Source organism: Hemiscyllium ocellatum, chromosome 14 (assembly GCF_020745735.1).
Source record: "Hemiscyllium ocellatum isolate sHemOce1 chromosome 14, sHemOce1.pat.X.cur, whole genome shotgun sequence".
Classification (NCBI taxonomy): Eukaryota; Metazoa; Chordata; class Chondrichthyes; order Orectolobiformes; family Hemiscylliidae; genus Hemiscyllium; species Hemiscyllium ocellatum.
In genome coordinates, this window is record NC_083414.1 from 17,970,007 (window position 1) to 17,988,952 (window position 18,946).

Sequence of the window (18,946 nt, forward strand, 5' to 3'; positions counted from 1 at the left end):
TCTCTGAGCAGAGGCATTGCTTATAAAAATACCTGATATTTTCTAACTTGATATGATCAAATTAAAATAACAATACAACCTCTATCAGACAAATGATCGGCATATTAAAGTTGGTTGAATCAATTATCTTTAAAGAAAATGGCATTCTCTATGCACATTCTAGTCTTTCATTTCTATAAAAGGCATAGCTGTACAACACCATGCGAATCACCCATGGTTGTCCCAGATCCTTGGTCAGTGTGTGCTTGCAGAGTGGTATATGGTGTGATGGTCTAAACAGAATAGATTAAACAAAAACTGAAAGAACTGCAGATGCTGTAAACCAGAAACAAAAACAAAAACAGAAGCTGCTGATAGAACTCAGCAGTATCCATGGAGAGAAAACAGAGTTAATTTTTTGGGTCCAGTGACCCCTCTTCAGTGACCTTTTCAGAATGGTTTTGAGGAAGGGTCACTCGAACTGAAACATTAACTCTGCATTCTCTCCACAGATGATGCCAGACCTGCTGTTTTTTGTAAACATCATCGATATCTTTTGAAATCAACAAAAGATCAAACAAACTTAAAAAGTTGTAAATGTCTTACATTCAACAAAGAGTGTCTAGCACAAATGCAAAATTTTAGTGCTGTTGTGCCTAATGTGGCAAATTAGTGCCATCCATTTTGGAAATTCACATGAAATACTCCTATTTCTGACATCAGTTTCCAGAGGACAAAGCTCCCCAGCAGGAGCTGAATGTCAGATTGAAAAAAATCTTAACACTTCTATTTTTGATACATCATGTGAATAATTTAATTCCACACTCTCCAAGATGCAAGTGGTCACCTTGGATCTAACTTGTTTCTCTGCTCACACAAAGACCAGGCAGGAGCACCGTGGGAGTTGGATTCCCCCACATGCCTGTGAGGAGTACACAGCACTCACAGTGACGTAAGAAAATTACATTTTATATAGCAACATCAATTAGACCTGAGACTCCATGCAATTTGATCTGAGCACTGAAACAGGTTTCCACAGGAACACTGCTTCTGTAGCTTTCTCCTTATTTGATGAAAGGATAAAATAAATTCCATTTTAGAAAATGTAAATTCCTTGTCTTTTTAATCATAGACTGGGTTTATAAAATGTGTGGTCCAATAATTAATTATCTTTTGCAGTCTGGGCCTAATTAAAATTTTACGTGGCGGCTAATTTAAATAGAAAACTGTTGAATTGGATTTTTACACTTCATGAGGTTAATTAAGAAGAAATTGAATCAGGAAGGAAATAATCTTCTTTACAGTCCAATCGATTCACAGTTCAGCTAATATTTTAAATAATAATGCTTTCTCCGGCAAGTCCAATAAATCTATAAACATTATTTTTGCATATATTTCCTGAAGTTATTGACAGGCTGAGAGGAACAGGAGTAGGCTGTTCAGCCCACAGACTCTACCCCACCATTGGGTGGCATGGTGGCTCAGTGGTTAGCATTGCTGCTTCACAGCACCAGAGTCCTAGGTTCAATTCTAGCCTTCGGTGAATGTCTGTGTGGAGTTTGTACAATCTCCCCATATCTGTGTGGGTTTCCTCTCACAGTTCAAAAATATGCAGGTTAGGTGAATTGGCTGTGCTAAATTGCCCATAGTGCTAGGTGGATTAGTCAGAGGGAGGTGGGTTATTCTTTGGAGGGTTGATATGATTGGGCCAATGGGCCTGTTTCTGCACTGTAGGGCATTTGATCAGGGCTGAACAACACTTCAACTACTTTAGTTTTCACAGCCCCCTGTAACAGAGAGTTGAATACAACAATTTATCCTTATTATGTACTTAAGTAGCATCCTCTTTATTTTTAATATGTGTCCCCTGATTCAAGACTCCCCAACACGGGAAACATAGAACATAGAACAATACAGCACAGAACAGGCCCTTCGGCCCACGATGTTGTGCCGAACATCTATCCTAGATTAAGTACTATCCAATTGCCGCTTAAAGGTCGCCAATGATTCTGACTCTACCACTCCCACGGGCAGCGCATTCCATGCCCCCACCACTCTCTGGGTAAAGAACCCACCCCTGACATCTCCCCTATACCTTCCACCCTTCACCTTAAATTTATGTCTCCTTGTAACACTCTGTTGTACCCGGGGAAAAAGTTTCTGACTGTCTACTCTATCTATTCCTCTGATCATCTTATAAACCTCTATCAAGTCACCCCTCATCCTTCGCCGTTCCAACGAGAAAAGGCCGAGAACTCTCAACCTATCCTCGTACGACCTATTCTCCATTCCAGGCAACATCCTGGTAAATCTTCTCTGCACCCTCTCCAAAGCTTCCACATCTTTCCTAAAGTGAGGCGACCAGAACTGCACACAGTACTCCAAATGTGGCCTAACCAAAGTCCTGTACAGCTGCAACATCACTTCACGACTCTTGAATTCAATCCCTCTGCTAATGAACGCTAATACACCATAGGCCTTCTTACAAGCTCTATCCACCTGAGTGGCAACTTTCAAAGATCTATGTACATAGACCCCAAGATTCCTCTGTTCCTCCACCTGACTAAGAACCCTACCGTTAACCCTGTATTTCGCATTCTTATTTGTTCTTCCAAAATGGACAACCTCACACTTGGCAGGGTTGAACTCCATCTGCCACTCCTCAGCCCAGCTCTGCATCATATCTAAGTCCCTTTGCAGCCGACAACAGCCCTCCTCACTGTCCACAACTCCACCAATCTTTGTATCATCTGCAAATTTACTGACCCACCCTTCGACTCCCTCATCCAAGTCATTAATAAAAATTACAAACAGCAGAGGACCCAGAACTGATCCCTGCGGAACTCCACTTGTAACTGGGCTCCAGGCTGAATATTTACCATCTACCACCACTCTCTGACTTCGACCGGTTAGCCAGTTTTCTATCCAATTGGCCAAATTTCCCTCTATCCCATGCCTCCTGACTTTCCGCATAAGCCTACCATGGGGAACTTATCAAATGCCTTACTAAAATCCATGTACACTACATCCACTGCTCTACCCTCATCCGCATGCTTGGTCACCTCCTCAAAGAATTCAATAAGACTTGTAAGGCAAGACCTACCCTTCACAAATCCGTGCTGGCTGTCCCTAATCAAGCAGTGTCTTTCCAGATACTCATAAATCCTATCCCTCAGTACCCTTTCCATTACTTTGCCTACCACAGAAGTAAGACTAACTGGCCTGTAATTCCCGGGGTTATCCCTATTCCCTTTTTTGAACAGGGGCACAACATTCGCTACTCTCCAGTCCCCTGGTACCACCTCCGTTGACAGTGAAGACGAAAAGATCATTGCCAACGGTACTGCAATTTCCTCTCTTGCTTCCCACATAATCCTAGGATATATCCCGTCAGGCCCGGGGGACTTGTCTATCCTCAAGTTGTTCAAAATGTCCAACACATCTTCCTTCCTAACAAGTATCTCTTCTAGCTTACCAGTCCGTTTCACATTCTCCTCTTCAACATTACGGTCCCTCTCGTTCGTAAATACTGAAGAAAAGTACTCATTCAAGACCTCTCCTATCTCTTCCGACTCAATACACAATCTCCCACTACTGTCCTTGATCGGACCTACCCTCGTTCTCGTCATTCTCATGTTTCTCACATACGCATAAAATGCCTTGGGGTTATCCTTGATCCTATCCGCCAAGGATTTTTCATGCCCTCTCTTAGCTCTCCTAATCCCTTTCTTCAGGTCCCATCTGGCTATCCTGTATCCCTCCACTGCTCTGTCTGAACCCTGTTTCCTCAACCTTATGTAAGCCTCCTTCTTCCTCTTTACTAGACATTCAACCTCCCTCGTCAACTAAGGCTCCCTCACACGACCATTTCTTTCCTGCCTGATAGGTACATACATATCAAGGACACGTCGTATCTGCTCCTTGAAAAAGTTCCACATTTCCACCACATCCTTCCCTGACAGCCTATGCTCCCAACTTATGCTCCTCAAATCCTGTCTTACAGCATCGTAATTTCCCTTCCCCCAATTGTAAAATCTACCCTGTTGTGCGCACCTATCTCTCTCCATAATCAAGGTGAAAGTCACAGAATTGTGGTCACCATCACCAAAATGTTCACCCATTAACAAGCCCATCACTTGTCCTGGTTCATTACCGAGTACCAAATCCAATATGGCCTCCCCTCTGGTTGGACAATCTATATACTGAGTTAGAAAAGCTTCCTGAACACACTGCACAAACACCGCCCCATCCAATCTACTTGATCTAAAGAGCTTCCAATCAATATTTGGGAAGTTGAAGTCGCCCATGACTACAACCCTGTGGCTTCTGTACCTTTCCTAAATCTGTTTCCCAATCTGTTTCTCCACATCTCTGCTGCTATTGGGGGGCCTATAGTAAACACCCAACAAGGTGACTGCACCTTTCCTATTTCTGACTTCAGCCCATACTACCTCCAAAGGCAGATCCCCCTCAAACTTCCTTTCTGCAGCCGTTATACCATTTCTAATTAGCAATGCCAACCCCTCCTATTTTACCATCCTCCCTAATCTTACTGAAACATCTGTAACCAGGAACCTCCAACAACCATTCCTGTCCCTCATCTATCCACATTTCTGTGATGGCCACAACATCGTAGTCCCAGGTACCGATCCACGCCTTAAGTTCACCCACCTTATTTCTGATACTCCTTGCGTTGAAGTATACGCACTTGAGCCCATCTCTGTGTCCGCAAGTATTCCCTGTCAGTGCTACCTTCTCCACAGCCTCCCTACATTCTTGGACATCCTGACAAACAGCTAGCTTACTTGCTGGACTACAAGTCCGGATCCCATCCCCCTGCCAAATTAGTTTAAACCCCCCGAAGAGTGCTAGCAAACCTACCCCCAGGATATTGGTGCCCTTCTGGTTCAGGTGCAACCCAACATCTTGCCCAGTCTATCCTTTTAGGTAGTGTGTAAGGTTCAATAAGGTCACCTGTCATTCTTCAAAGCTCTAGAGAATACTGGTCCTGTTTGGTCAATTTCTATTGCCTCTAGGTGGAGCAATCAATGACCAGGGACACAGATTTTTGAGAAGGGGCATGAGGTTTAGAAGAGATGTGAGGAAAATTACTTTCACCCAGAGGGTGGTGGGAATCTGGAACTCACTGTCTGTAAGAGTGGTGGTACAGGCAGAGACCCTCACAGCATGCAGGAAGTATTTAGTTGTGCATTTGTAATGCTAAACCATACAAGGCTATGGGCCAAGTGCTGGAAAACGGGATCAGAACAGCTAGGTGGTTATTTTTGACCAGTGCAGATTTGAACGACTGAAGGGCCCTTTCCTCTGCTCTGGACCTCTATTTATAAGACAGTATCCTCACCGCCCCAGCTACAAGTCTGGCGAATTTGTGTCACATTCCCTCTCTAGTAATAATACATCTGCTGGAATAAGGAGACTAAGACTGCATACAGTATTCTAGCTTTGGTCTAACCAGGCACCTGTACAACTGAAGCAAAACTTCACTGGTCCTGTACTCGAATCCTCTTGCAATGAAGTCTAACAGTCCATTAATCTTCCTTTGCTACACCTGCATGTTAGCCTTCTGTGACTTATTGACAAGGACAGCTTAGTCTCGTCATACATTTACACTTTCCAACCTCAGTACATCTGTTTCTCCTAACACAGTGGATACACTCACATCTTTCCACACTATATTTTATCGGCCATGTATGAACCCATTCATTATATTTGTCCAAATCCTCTTGAAGCTCTTAATATTTTCTTCAGAACACACATTTCTATCATCCAAAAATTTGAAAATATTAGATTTGATCTCCACAGATATTGCAAAATTTGAAAGGGTTTAGAAAAGATTTACAAGGATGTTGCCAGGGTTGGAGGATTTGAGCTATAGGGAGAGGCTGAACAGGCTGGGGCTGTTTTCCTTGAAGCGTCGGAGGCTGAGGGGTGACCTTATAGAGATTTATAAAATCCTGAGGGGCATGGATAGGATAAATAGACAAAGCCTTTTCCCTCCATGGGGGAGTCCACAATTAGAGGGCATAGGTTTAAGGGTAAAAGGGGAAAGATATAAAAGAGACCTAAGGGTGGTGCATGTGTGGATAAGACTGCCAGAGGAAGTGGTGGAGGCTAATACAATTGCAACATTTAAAAGGCATTTGGATGGGTATATGAACAGGGAAGGTTTGGAGGGATATGGGCTGGGTGCTTGCAGGTGGGACTAGATTGGGATCTGGTCGGCATGGACGAGTTGAACTGAAGTATCTGTTTCTGTGCTGTTCATCTCAATAACTCTGTGACTTTATCCAATATGCTAATAATTTTCTAACCAGCCTACTGTAAGATAATAATGAAAAGCCTTCTGAAAATCTAGATGACACCTTTTAAAATAGGTCCAAAAAGTTGTCAAGCACAATTTCCCATTTGCAAACCCATGATGACTATGCCCAATTAGATCATTATCATCTTGGTATCTTTATCCCATTCTTTATTTTAGATTCTAACATTTTCCCTATTACTGGTGTAAGGCTCATCAGTCTGTAGTTCTCTGTTTTATCCCTGGCTTCCTTCTTAAATAGTAGTAAATTGTTTCCTTCCAATGCACAAGGGTTATTCTAGAATCTATGGAATCTGGGAAAATAACTTCTGCCTCAGTAGTTAGCACAACTGCCTCACAAAGGCAGGGACCTGGGTTTGATCCCACCCTTGAGCAATTGTCTGTGTGGAGTTTACATATTCTCCCTGTGCCAGCCTGGGTTTCGTCTGGGTGCTCTGGTTTCCTCTCACAGTCCAAAGATGTGCAGTTAGCTGGATTGGCCACAGTAAATTGTCTGTAGTGTTTAGGGATGAGTAGGCAAGTTGAATTAGTCATGGTAAACGTGGAGTTATGGGATATCATGGGGGCTAAGTCTGGGTGAGATGCCCTTCTAAGGGTCAGCATGGACTCGAAGGACAGAATGACCTCCTTTTGCACCATAGGCATTCTTTCTCTATCACACCTCCTTCAACCCTCTGACACAAATTCTTCAGTTCATGGTGATTTGTCAACTTTCAGCCTCACTAATTTCTCACTAATGCTCATTCATTTCAATTTCACCTTCTCTCTAGCCAGTTGAATCTCCAGTCCTGGGACATTTCTGGTAACTTCCTCAGTGAAATAAGTTCTTTCTTGTGCAGGTTCACACCTTTCCATTTTTATCTGCTTTAAAGCCAGTCCAAACATCAACTCCTGCAAGGTAAGAACACATCCAGACAGAAGTGCTGGTGTTCTATTGTTAGATGTTTGATAATAAAAGAATGGGATTTACATGGATCCAGTGGAAGTATAGATGTGGAAACAAATCAAGCCATGAATCATTATTAGCCTAAAATCATTTGTTTGCAGTGAAGTAAAGATTGAGAGCTGGTCTCCAATTTTAATGTGTTAGATGGATGGAATGTGATGGTATCAGTGTTAATTTAACATGTGCTGTGCTAATTTCTTAAAACACAGAATTTCAGTTATTTTATGTTCAAACTAATATTAATAACTGTTCAAATTAGACCACAAGACTTATTGTGGAGGAGAAAGTGATGACTGCAGATCAGGATCGAAAAGTGTGGCGCTGGAAAGGTACAGCAAGTCAGGCAACATCCAAGGATCAGGAAAATTGACATTTTGGGCATTAGCCCTTCATCAGGAATGCCATCATCAGGACTTATTGTGTCTTCTTCGGCCACCAGCTTTTGTGAACCAAATGAAGCAAATTCTGGTCCCGAACCAAGCGACTGATCACTGTGTGACACCAGCAGATGACACCCAGAAATGAAAGACTGCACAAAGGCCCTACTCCCCATATGTGAACAGCTTCACATGATCAGCTTGGACTGATAATTAGTAAACAACTTTCATGTCACAGAACTGCCAGGCAACAGCAATCACCAATAAAAGGGAATCTAACCATTTTCCTGTAATGTTTAATCACTGAATTTCACACCGACAACATCTTGGAGGTAAGCATTGGTCAGAAACTGAGCCAGACTAGCCATATAAATGCTGTCATTACAGGAGCATATCTGAGGCTGGGGATTCTCCAATGAGTAACATAATTCCTGAGCATGTCTGTGATCTACAAGACAAAAAACTACAGTCTTATAAAATACTCCCACTTGCCTGGATGATTGCAGGTCCAAGAACACTCAAGAAGCTCAAAATCATCCATGATATAGGATCTCAATCAGTCAGCATCCCATCTACCATCTTAAACATTCACTCTTCCCATGTCCACCAGCACTCCGTATCAGCTGTGCATACCACATGTACACTGCAGCAACTTGCTGAGACACTTATAACAGCACCTTCCAAACTGATGACCTCTACCATCTAGAAGGTCAGGCAAGAGGCACATGGGAGCACCACTGACTGCAAAGTCTTTTCCAAGCCGCACTCTCTGACTTCAAACTGTATCACTATTCCTTTACGATTGGTTAATAATAAAACACCCTTCCTAATGTTATTGCGGGTGAACCTGCACCAAATAAGTTGCTTTCTTGACCATTGCAATCTATCAGTACCTTTTCAAGGTCAGTTAAGGATCAGCAACAAATGCTAGTCGACAGAATGATGCTGATATCCCTTGAAAGAGTATATAATAAAGCACCTTTAAGTTTCAACTGGCTTCAGTCTCTCTCATATCAATTCTTTGCAATTTATCTGAGCCCCATCAATTTCCGCCTGTCATTCATACTCCTTTCCTTGCTGTTGTCTACCGCTACTTCATGTGTTAATTTTTTTCACCTTAGTGTCTCAATACACAATCTCTCTGGATTTGCAAACCATAGCAACCTAACAGGAAACACATTTAACCTTGGGAAGCTAAGAAGGTATCAGTTTGCACCTGGGAGTGCAGGATGAGATTGGAAAGAGTGTCTGTGTATCCAGGCAGGAAATGCTTACATATCTAACATACACAACTGCCCTGATTTGGCACCTTGATGAAAATTTAAAAAAAAAAGATTTTTAAGTGAGTGTAAAAAAAAATCATGCTCACAATTCCTCAAAACCTCCAAGAATATGGAACTCAGAAATTTATATTCTATGGTAATAGCACAGCAGCTTAGGTCACACTGTTTGATAACAGGATCTTTCTGTCTGGTACTATCAGATCTAACATCTGCCATGCTCCCATAAATTATTTCCCTGAAAAGAGTGAAATTACCTAAAGCCCAAGAGAACAACACGGATTGTTCTATGGCAGTAACACACCGCTGTGCTGGCAATACTTTAATGATGCACTCAAGCTTCATTCTTTTAAGCTATGATGTCATTTCAGCCCTTAAACATACGACTGTGACAAGGCACATACTGTGTCAGGGTTAATGCACATTCAATGTGTCTAAGACATTGAAAATTGAGCAATATTTACCAAGAATTACAGAAGATCTGAAATCACAACACCTAACATGTGAACAACTTATTAGCACTCACATTCTGTCACTAGCCTAACACCAAGTTCTTAATAAGGTCAATTAAAAGCTTGTTAATATGTAGCAATGCTGGTTGGTGCTGTTTCCCAGTCAAGGAAGGAAGGACTGAGATTCAGGTTCTATTTCAAACAGAATAGTACTGATTTCACCTTTAATAATGTGTAAGAATAACTTTGTAGATGGTCTGATCAAATGTGAATACAGTCATTTTCCAAAAATAAGTTATCCACTAATGAAGGCACTCCAGGCATTTAAGGTGACTGGAGCTTTTTTTTTCCCATTGAATTATGCCCCATTATTGTACTGATTTGAGGGCAGAAGTGGTTGTCTTGTGGTGAGGAGCAGAGCAAGTTGGAATATACTCCCTAGAGTTTAGAAGAATGAAAGGTAATTTCCTTGAAATATACAAGATTGAGAGGATAAAGAGGTATTGTTTCCCAGGGCGAGTGAATCTAGGACTGTATAGCTGAAGAAATTTCTCTTCATCTCAGTTCTAACGGGCCATCCCTTCACTCTGAGGCTGTTCCCTCAGTTTATGGTCTCTCCTACGAATGGAAACATCCTCCTCATGTCAACTACATCCAGGCCTCTCAGTATTCTGTTATTTTCACTCAGTTCCTGTCTCATCCTGAGAGGCTCAGGTTCAAGTCCCACTTGCTCCTGAGATATGTAGTAACATCTCTGAACAGCTTGCTCAGAAAAATAGGTTACATTTAAAAAAAGTAAAAACACAGCACTTAGATAGCTCTGGAAGGGATGGGACCAGACCCTGGGTCCTCCTGGATCAGAGGTGGGAACACTGACACAAGAGCCATCCACATAATATTTATTTAACCTATTTTTCTAACCAACCTGTTCAGAGATGTTATTACACACCTCTAGAGCAGACAGGACTTGAAAGTGGGCCTCCTGGTCCTTGGGTAGGGACATTACCTCACAAGAGCCAGGTATTGTTCTTAGGAGCTAAGCAGCTATTATGTCTTATCTGAAGTGTGAAACCATCATAATTAGTGGTAATTTAGTCCTGACCAGGTTTTGAGCAGCATTGTTAATGGAAAATTGATGAATCATAGCTCCCAACTAGAAAAGTGAGAGATTTCACAAGGAAGGTTTTTCTGTTAATAAACCTGAAAAATAAGAATATTAAGGTTCTAAGAATAGAACACAGAACATTACAGGGAAGTACAAACCCATCGGCCCTTGAAGTTGTACCAACCTGTAAAACTAATCTGAAGTCCACTTAACTGACACTACTCCATCATCATCCATGTATTTATCTGATGATCATTTACATGCCCTTAAAGTTGTCAAGTTTACTACTGTAGCAGGCAGGGTATTCCACACCCCTACTACTCTCTGAGTAAGGAACCTATCTCTGACATCTATCCTATATCTATTACCCCCCAATTTAAAACTATGTCCCCTCATGCTAGCCATCACCATCTGAGGAAAAAGGCTCTCACTGTCCACCCTATCTAATCCTCTGATCATCTTGTATTAAGTCACTGCTTAACCTTCTTCTCTCTAATGAAAACAGCCTCAAGTCCCTCAGCCTTTCCTCATAAAATCTTCCCTTCATACCAGGCAACATCCTGGTAACTCCTCTCTGCATCCTTTCCAAAGTTCCCACATCCTTCCTTTAATGCAGTGACCAGAACTGTACGCAATACTCCAAGTGAGGCCCGCACCAGAGTTTTGTACAGTTGCAACATGACCTCGTGGCTCCGAAACTCATTCCCTCTACCAAGTAAACCTAACACAATGTGTGCCTTCTTAACAACTCTATTAACCTGGGTGGCAACTTTCAGGGATCTATGCACATCCCTGAATCACAAGTAGAGCATGTAATTATTTAATCAACATGTTCAGAAATGTTAATGGCACAGTTCTGGGACGGCAAGATTTGAAACCCAGACATTCTAACTCAGACGGGTAGGAACACAACATCTCTGCTAAAGAAACCTGATCCCTGATAGCTCTTTTCTAATCAACCCAGTCAGATACATTATTACCACACCTCTGGTAAGGTGGGACTTGAACCAAGGTCACCTCATCTAGAGGTAAGGCAATGAAGAATACTTCACTATAACTTAATTGGTTCTCAGATCATATAAGTCGGGTCTCAATCCAAGTTAAAAATCACAAAATGCCAGGTTATAGTCCAACAGACTTATTTGGAAGTACAAGCTTTCACAGCACTGCTCCTTCATCAGGTGAGGAAGTGAGCAAATGTGCATCACAGGAAGTGCACTCTGAATACCAAATATACCCTGTTCCAATTTTTAAATCAATTATGTGAGTATCTTTTGGGTCTCCAAGGGGAGAGGTTTCTCCGTAACTACTCTTTCCAGACTGCTTATAATGAGCAGCTGTATCAAATGAATCTGTTGGATTATAACCTGGTGTTCTGCGATTTTTAACTTTGCCCACCCAAGTCTAACACTGGCACCTCTACATCATGGGTATCAGACCAGTTTGTTTCACACAACTTTCCAGCTAAATAGACTGCTTAAAAACATTTTAAAACTGCTGTGAGTTCAGCTGTATCATATATAAAGGAATGGTGACATTTTTCCGTGCATCTTAAATAATCTTATCCCTAATCAGCTGCTCTTTCAGTCAATGGAGATATGTGAACTGATGCATTTGCTTTCAAACCTACAAAAGGCAGAGAGGTTGCAAAAGTATTCAGCTGATTGTTAATGTTTGTAAAAAATGCCTTTCCAATAGTAAAAATCACATGAGGTGGAAAAAGTGCTTGCATACATTTAAATAGCTTCACAATGAAGCCTAATAAAGGCTTGTAATTAGAGGTATCATCCAAAGTTGACGAACATCCCACTTTCTAGAAATATCAGTAAATAATCTTTTGGTAATGTATGAGTTCCTGCATTGCTGTTCTCCTGTTTTTGATTTTACGTTCTGCCTGCCTTCGTCTTTAAGTGGGATCAGATAGAAAAGATGTACAAACAGGATTTACACATGCAGAATCATGGACCACATGAGGTCACTTGGCCCATCATGTCTGTTCCAACTCCTATGCCTTTACCTCAGAATAATGCAATATTTTCCTTCAAAAGTATGTATGCAACACCCCTTTGAAAGTTATTATTGAATCTTCCGCCATTACTCTTTCAGAAAGGCAATTTTAAGATCAGAATAGGTTGCTGTGTAAGAAAAATGCTTCAATATTCCATCTTTTGTTTAGGCACTTTACAGAATTCTGGATTCAACATTGATTCAACAGTTCTAGATAATAGCCACTGTTCTAATTGTACAGACAGAGTAATCATTCCACACTGATACTCACGTCAATGTTTTTTCAATACGACTGCCTGTAGATCCAATAATTTCTCCCAGCGTGACAAAAATTTGACCAAGGAAATCCTGAAAGTAAAATTTATGACATCGAGTTCTTTAATTAATGTTAGGATTACTTGCACCAAGTAACTGACATCAGTTAAATTCTAAAACCATTCTGACAATATCAAATACATCATGAACTGACAAATTGTGACATTACAATTTGTAATCTTGCAAAATAGAAACGTTCTGGAATATGATCAGATATATTTCAGTATAAAGACGATATGCTATCTGTCAATTCCGTACAATAGCAGGGTGCTGAATATTATCAGGCACATTACACCACAGTGCTGTTTAATATTAGGTATGCTCTACAGAAGTGCTGAGTTGTAGCATACAATAACTTGTATCAGTGTTAATAATTATAACCAAAATAACTTTTACTGATATGCAGTGCAACAGATTAAAATCTTGCTCCATGGATATAGAATTGGGTTTCAGTTTTATTCATGCTGTAATACATTCCTAATGTGGGAAGTCAGAGGGATGAAAAACATTACTACTGCCCACATCATTCCTCAACTCTGAAAGCTAATTGATAATTAACTGAAAGCTAAGTGACACTGGTTAGAAATTTGACAACCTTGAACTAGAAAATGCATTAGGTGGGAGAGGAATATTTAAGGAGGGCAAGATCAATAATTCTAAAGAGATGTTGGATTGGATTTTATAAATCCACATTACACTCAGAAGCTGACAGCAATGATTGGTAAAATCAACCCCAGCTTACCAGCTACTAAATCCAAGAATAGAAGCATTGAATGGTTACAACGGAAAGGAAACCAATTTGATCTGTCATGGTCACGATAGCTCTCTGTAAGAGAAACCTAGCTAGTCCCACAGCATTGCCTTTTTTCCCATAGCCTTGCAATTTTATTTTTCTTTTCAGACAATTATCCAATTCCGTTTTGAAAACGGTGAGTGAATGTGCATCACAGGAAGTGCACTCTGAATCCCAAACACTGCACATTCCAATTTTTTTAACCGATCATATAAGTATCATTTTGGTCCCCAAGGGGAGCAATTTGTGCCTAACTACTCTGTCCAGACAGCACATAATGAAGAGCTCTATCACATGTTTTTGAAACTTTGTCCGTCTAAGGTAAAGGACCCCTGCTCCACCAATCTATTCCTGTAACAGAAATCACTCATCCTTTGAACCATTCTTGCTATTATTTTTTCTGCACTCTAATGCCTTCAAATCCTTCTTAAATGTGGAAACAATATTCCAGTTGAAGCTGAGCCAATGCTTTATAAAGGTTCATGATAACCTTCACATTATAAATAGAAAATATTAAAATGTGCAGGGGGTTGTATGCCTTATTAATATTCTCTCTGCCCTGTCACCTTCAAAGGTTTGTGCTCATATACACCCATGTCCTCTGCTTCTGCAACCCATTTTAGAATTGTATATTTTATTTTATGTTACTTTTCCTTGATCTTCCCAACAAAATGTATCACTTCACACTTTTCTGCATTACATCTCCAACAAGTCCACCCATTCCACCTACTTGTCTACGTCACCTTGATGTCTATCATTGCCCTCCTCGCAATATTTGGCGTCTGCAAATTTTAAAATTGTATCCTACACACCAATGTCTAGGACATTAATGTTGATCATGAAAAGCACTGATTATCCTACCAAACTGGAAAACCTTATGGTATACATATTTCCAGCCTAACAAAAAACTTCACCGCTACTGTTTCCTGTATCTCAACCTACTTGGTATCCATGTCGCCTCTGTCAGTTTTTTTGCGTGAGCTTTAACTTTGCTGACAAACTTGTCATGTGATACTTTATAATTTGCCTTTTGACAGTCCATTTAAAGCGCATCAATTGCATTATCCTCATCAACCCTTTCTGTTATCACATTGAAAATCTCCAATTCATACTGCAGCACTAATCATCACAACAACAATGATTCAACAGCAACTTTATGCAGTGAAGCATACATGGCAACAAAATGGAGCGGCAGTACAAGGGAATCAAAATCCCAAAAGATAATCAACAACTTCATATGCCCAATCAACAATCAGCTAATGCACCAGAATTCAACTCTACTGATCTTTCCAACAAAAAAGTTCAAGCTATCAGATCCATTTGATAAATCAGCAAATGTGAAGAGCACCATTCCTAAGTTTTCAAACAGTTTCAAGACTGGACAAAAAATCAAATGCAGAACTGGTTAGCATACCTACAATATGGGTAGAATATCTGATCATGTGTTACATACAAAAAGATCAATGAGAAACAAATTATGTATGACCACTTCAATAACTTTTGATCTGTATTTCAGTTTAAGAACACTGGTGAGTTCATGCTTCAGGAGCAGATACTAACTTCCAGGGTAGTCTATAGATAACTTCAGTAATGATTCTATGTGTAAAATCCTAACCTCACAGCCATGGAAACTTACAAGAAGAGTTCCATGTTTGACAGAATTGTCATTGGTCTTGTAGATACATCAGTCACTAAACTGCTTCAAAGAAAAGAAAATCTAACTCCAAGATAAGGATCCAAATAGCACTGGATTCAACATCTAGAAAGTTGTTCAAGAGTCATGATTTGGAAAAAAAAGTTCAATTCAATACAGAGTATTTTACTGAAAGTGTTGACTATTTAAAGCACAATGCAACATTCAAGCAGAGGAGACCAATCACTCAGCTGGAAAACACACACTGTGCAAAAAACTAAAACATAACAGCATCTTGTTACATGTGTGTTTTCAAGAAAGATGACTTGAAATGCCCAGCCTTACACAATATTCATTGTAGGATAAAAGATCACTTTTTGAAAATGTGATACCATCTAAAAAGCAGACAAAGCATCAAACCAAATGGTTTCTGAGCCAACATATACAGTCATTTCTTGGGACAGAATCTTGAAGACTGGGTCAATATTGCAGTGAAATGAGTTTGTTTAAATGACAAACAACTATGGATGAACATTATTGACGATTTCTCAGAGAATTGACATAATCACCTAATAATAATGATGGAGAAGAAGAAACAATTACAGGACACTTAATGTCAATCGTAATATGTGCGAGATATACAGTAATGAATGATGATAACTTCTCAGGCCAAGATACTGAGATGTTGCCAATGGATGGAGAGCTGCAAAGTGTTATGGTAGCAACACAGCCATGGTGGACGAACAGGATGATGGTTAACATGAACCCAATTTCGGAGATTTAGAATCTTAAATGTTTCGGTAGATGTTGCAATAGCAATGACTTGTTTAGTTAGTTACAGCAGAGTAGACAGATAAAACATATATTAATTATAGTATTCCAGGAACATCTGGAAAATTCTCACCACAGATGGTGCTGATTAATTATGGCAAATCCAGCTCTGAAAGGAAACACTGATAGCGGTATTGCTTAATATTTATCTAATATAAATTTGCCTGAATGTTTCCTGAATACAAACTTAAAGGTCACCGTAGTGTTAAGGATATAAAGAACAACAAAGGACTCTTGTGGTACATTTGTAATGTCCCTACCTCTGAACTGGGAGGGCTGGATTCAAGTACCACTTGCTTCAGAGGTGTGTAATAACATCTCTGAAACGATTCATGAGAATATATCTCTAGCAAAGAACTGTGAATGGATAGTTACTCATGCCTGAAGTTCTTCATCTTTGCAAGTTTCCTTCCCACTTTTAGGTTTCTCTTCCTGTGCTTCTTACCAATGACATTCCCCAGTTGCAGATAAATGATAACACACAGAACCAATACCCCAGTGTCTACTCAGGCATTGCCAGTTGGGGAACCCTAGAGCATGAATAAAAAAGTCACAACTATTTTTACCATCATATATTCATGGAATGTGTTGGTTGGGCAGCATTTGTGGCCATCCCTAATTGCTCTCCAGTAGGCAACAATGAAATACTTTTTGGAACAGCTGCCATTCATTTGATATAGATAAACTGAAAATGCCGCTAGGGAACATTGTCCAAAATCCTCAACCATTGAAGGCATGGTGATCATTGAAGGCATGGTGATATATTTCTAAGTCAGGATGGGGTTATGGAACTTGCAGGTGGCAATATTACCATTTATCTGCTGCCATTATCCTTCTAGATGGTAGTGGTCTTGGGTTTGGAAGGTGCTGTCATAGGAACCTTGGTGAATTTATGCAGTGCATCTTGTAGATTGCTGCCACTGAGTGTCAGTGGAGGAGGGGGTGAAATGCAATGGATGTAGTGCAATCAAACAGGCTGCTTTTACCTGATGATATCAAGCTTTTTGAATGTTGTGGAAGTTATACTCATTCAGGGGGAGTAATCCATCACAATCCAGATTTGTGCCTTGTGCACAGGGTTTCCCAAGTCAGGAGGTGAATTTCTCATTGCAGGATTCACAACTTCTGATGTGCTCTTGAAGCCACAGTATTTATATGCTAATCCAGTTCATTTTCTGGTCAATTGTAGCACCCAGAGCGTTGATGATGAGGGATTTAGTGATAATCACATTAAATGTCAAGAAACAAGGCTAGATTCTGTCTTGTCAGAGAGCTGCAGACAAATGGGGTAGTGGGGGCAGGGTAGTGAAATGGGAATAGGTGAACACTGTTGGACGGTATGACCTGTGGTCAATGGGAGGAATGAATCCAGTTGCTGGCAAGGAGCAGTGGAAGGGATTGGGAGGGGCTGGGAGGGGAATCAGGGATGGGGAAGGAGGTTAATTGAAATTGGAGAACTCAGTGTTGAGTCCTCCAGGGTGTAGGCTGCCCAGGCAAAAGATGTGTTGTTCCTTCAATTTATACTGTGGTTCATTTTGGCAATGAAGGAGGCGAAGGATGGTCATGTTGGAAAGGGAGTGAATTGGGGAATTGAAATGGGCGGTGACTGGGAAGTCCTGTCCAGCCCGGCTGCGATGCTTGGTGAACCATTCCCTAAGTTTATGTTCAGTCTCCCTGATGTAGAGAAAACCACATCGAGAGCATCTGATGCACTAAACTAGGTTGGAAGGGAGGCAGCTGAACCTCTGTCTCACCTGGAAGGATTATTTGGGGCCTTGGATGAAGGTGAGGGGGTGGTGTACTGGCAGGTTTTGCATCTTTTCAGGTTGTAGGGGAAGGTATCTGGGGTTCAGGGGTAGGTGGGGAGACTGTCAAAGAGAACAGTCCTTGCAGAAGGCGAAGAGGGGTTGGGAGGGTAAGATGTTCTTGGTGGTGGGGTCGAGTTAGAGTTGGTGGAAGTGTTTAAGGATGATACATTGGATGCAGAGACTGGTGGGGTGGTAGGTGAGGGCAAGGGGGACTCTGTTCTTATTGCATTGGAGGGGGTTTAGAGCAGTGGAACGGGGAGTAGAGATGGTGCAGCAGAGGGCTGTCTGGATGATGGAGGGAGGAAAAGTAAATGGTCCAAAATAGGTGGACATCTGGGATGCTCGCGAGTGAAATGTCTCCTTGTCCAAGCAGATACAGAAGAACTGGAGGAATTGGAAGAATGGGATAGAGTTTTTGCAGATATTGGGTGGGAGGAGGTATGATCCAGGGAGTTATGGGAGTCGGTCGGTTTGTAGTAAACATCCGTCTGGAGTCTGTCGCCAGAGATGGAAATGGGTGAAGTCGCTCAACTGCTCCAGTGCAGTCTGGGTGTAGGATGCTATGCCAATGCAGTCATCAATGTAATGGCAGAAGAGTTGGGGCACAATGCCTGTTTAGGTACTGAAGAGGGACCGTTCAATATAGCCAACAAAGAGGCTTACGTAGCTAGGGCCCATCCAGGTGACCATTGCCACCCCCTTGCTTTGGAGGAACAACACTTCATCTTCCACCTGGCAGCCTACAGCCCAAAGGACTCAACATTGAGTTCTCCAATTTCAAATAACCTCCCTTAACATGCCCTGACTCCCTTCCCAGCCTCTCCCCATCCCTTCCATTGCTCTCTGCCACCAGCTGGATTCATTTCTCCCATTGACCAACCAGGTTGGGCTCCTTACCTGTCTTCACCTATCCCCATTTCACCACCCTGCCCCTGCCACACTCTTTAGCTGCAGCTTCCCCCCCTACACACACACCCAGTCCTGAAAAAGGGTTACACCCAAAACGTTGACTTCTCAATCTCCTGATGCTGCCTGGCTTGCTGTGTTCTTCCAGGCTCCTTTGTGTCAATACCTCTCTAG

At 41.3% G+C, this 18,946-nt stretch overlaps 1 protein-coding gene across 1 annotated transcript in view; it reads right to left on the reverse strand.

The window, feature by feature from the left end:
* Positions 1-18,946, reverse strand: part of LOC132822458 (copine-9-like) — a 405,642-nt gene that overhangs the window by 209,401 nt on the left and 177,295 nt on the right. The window contains exon 7 of the mRNA XM_060835837.1: positions 12,758-12,834. Coding sequence (XP_060691820.1) covers positions 12,758-12,834 — 77 coding nt within the window. The remainder of the gene's footprint in view (positions 1-12,757; positions 12,835-18,946) is intronic.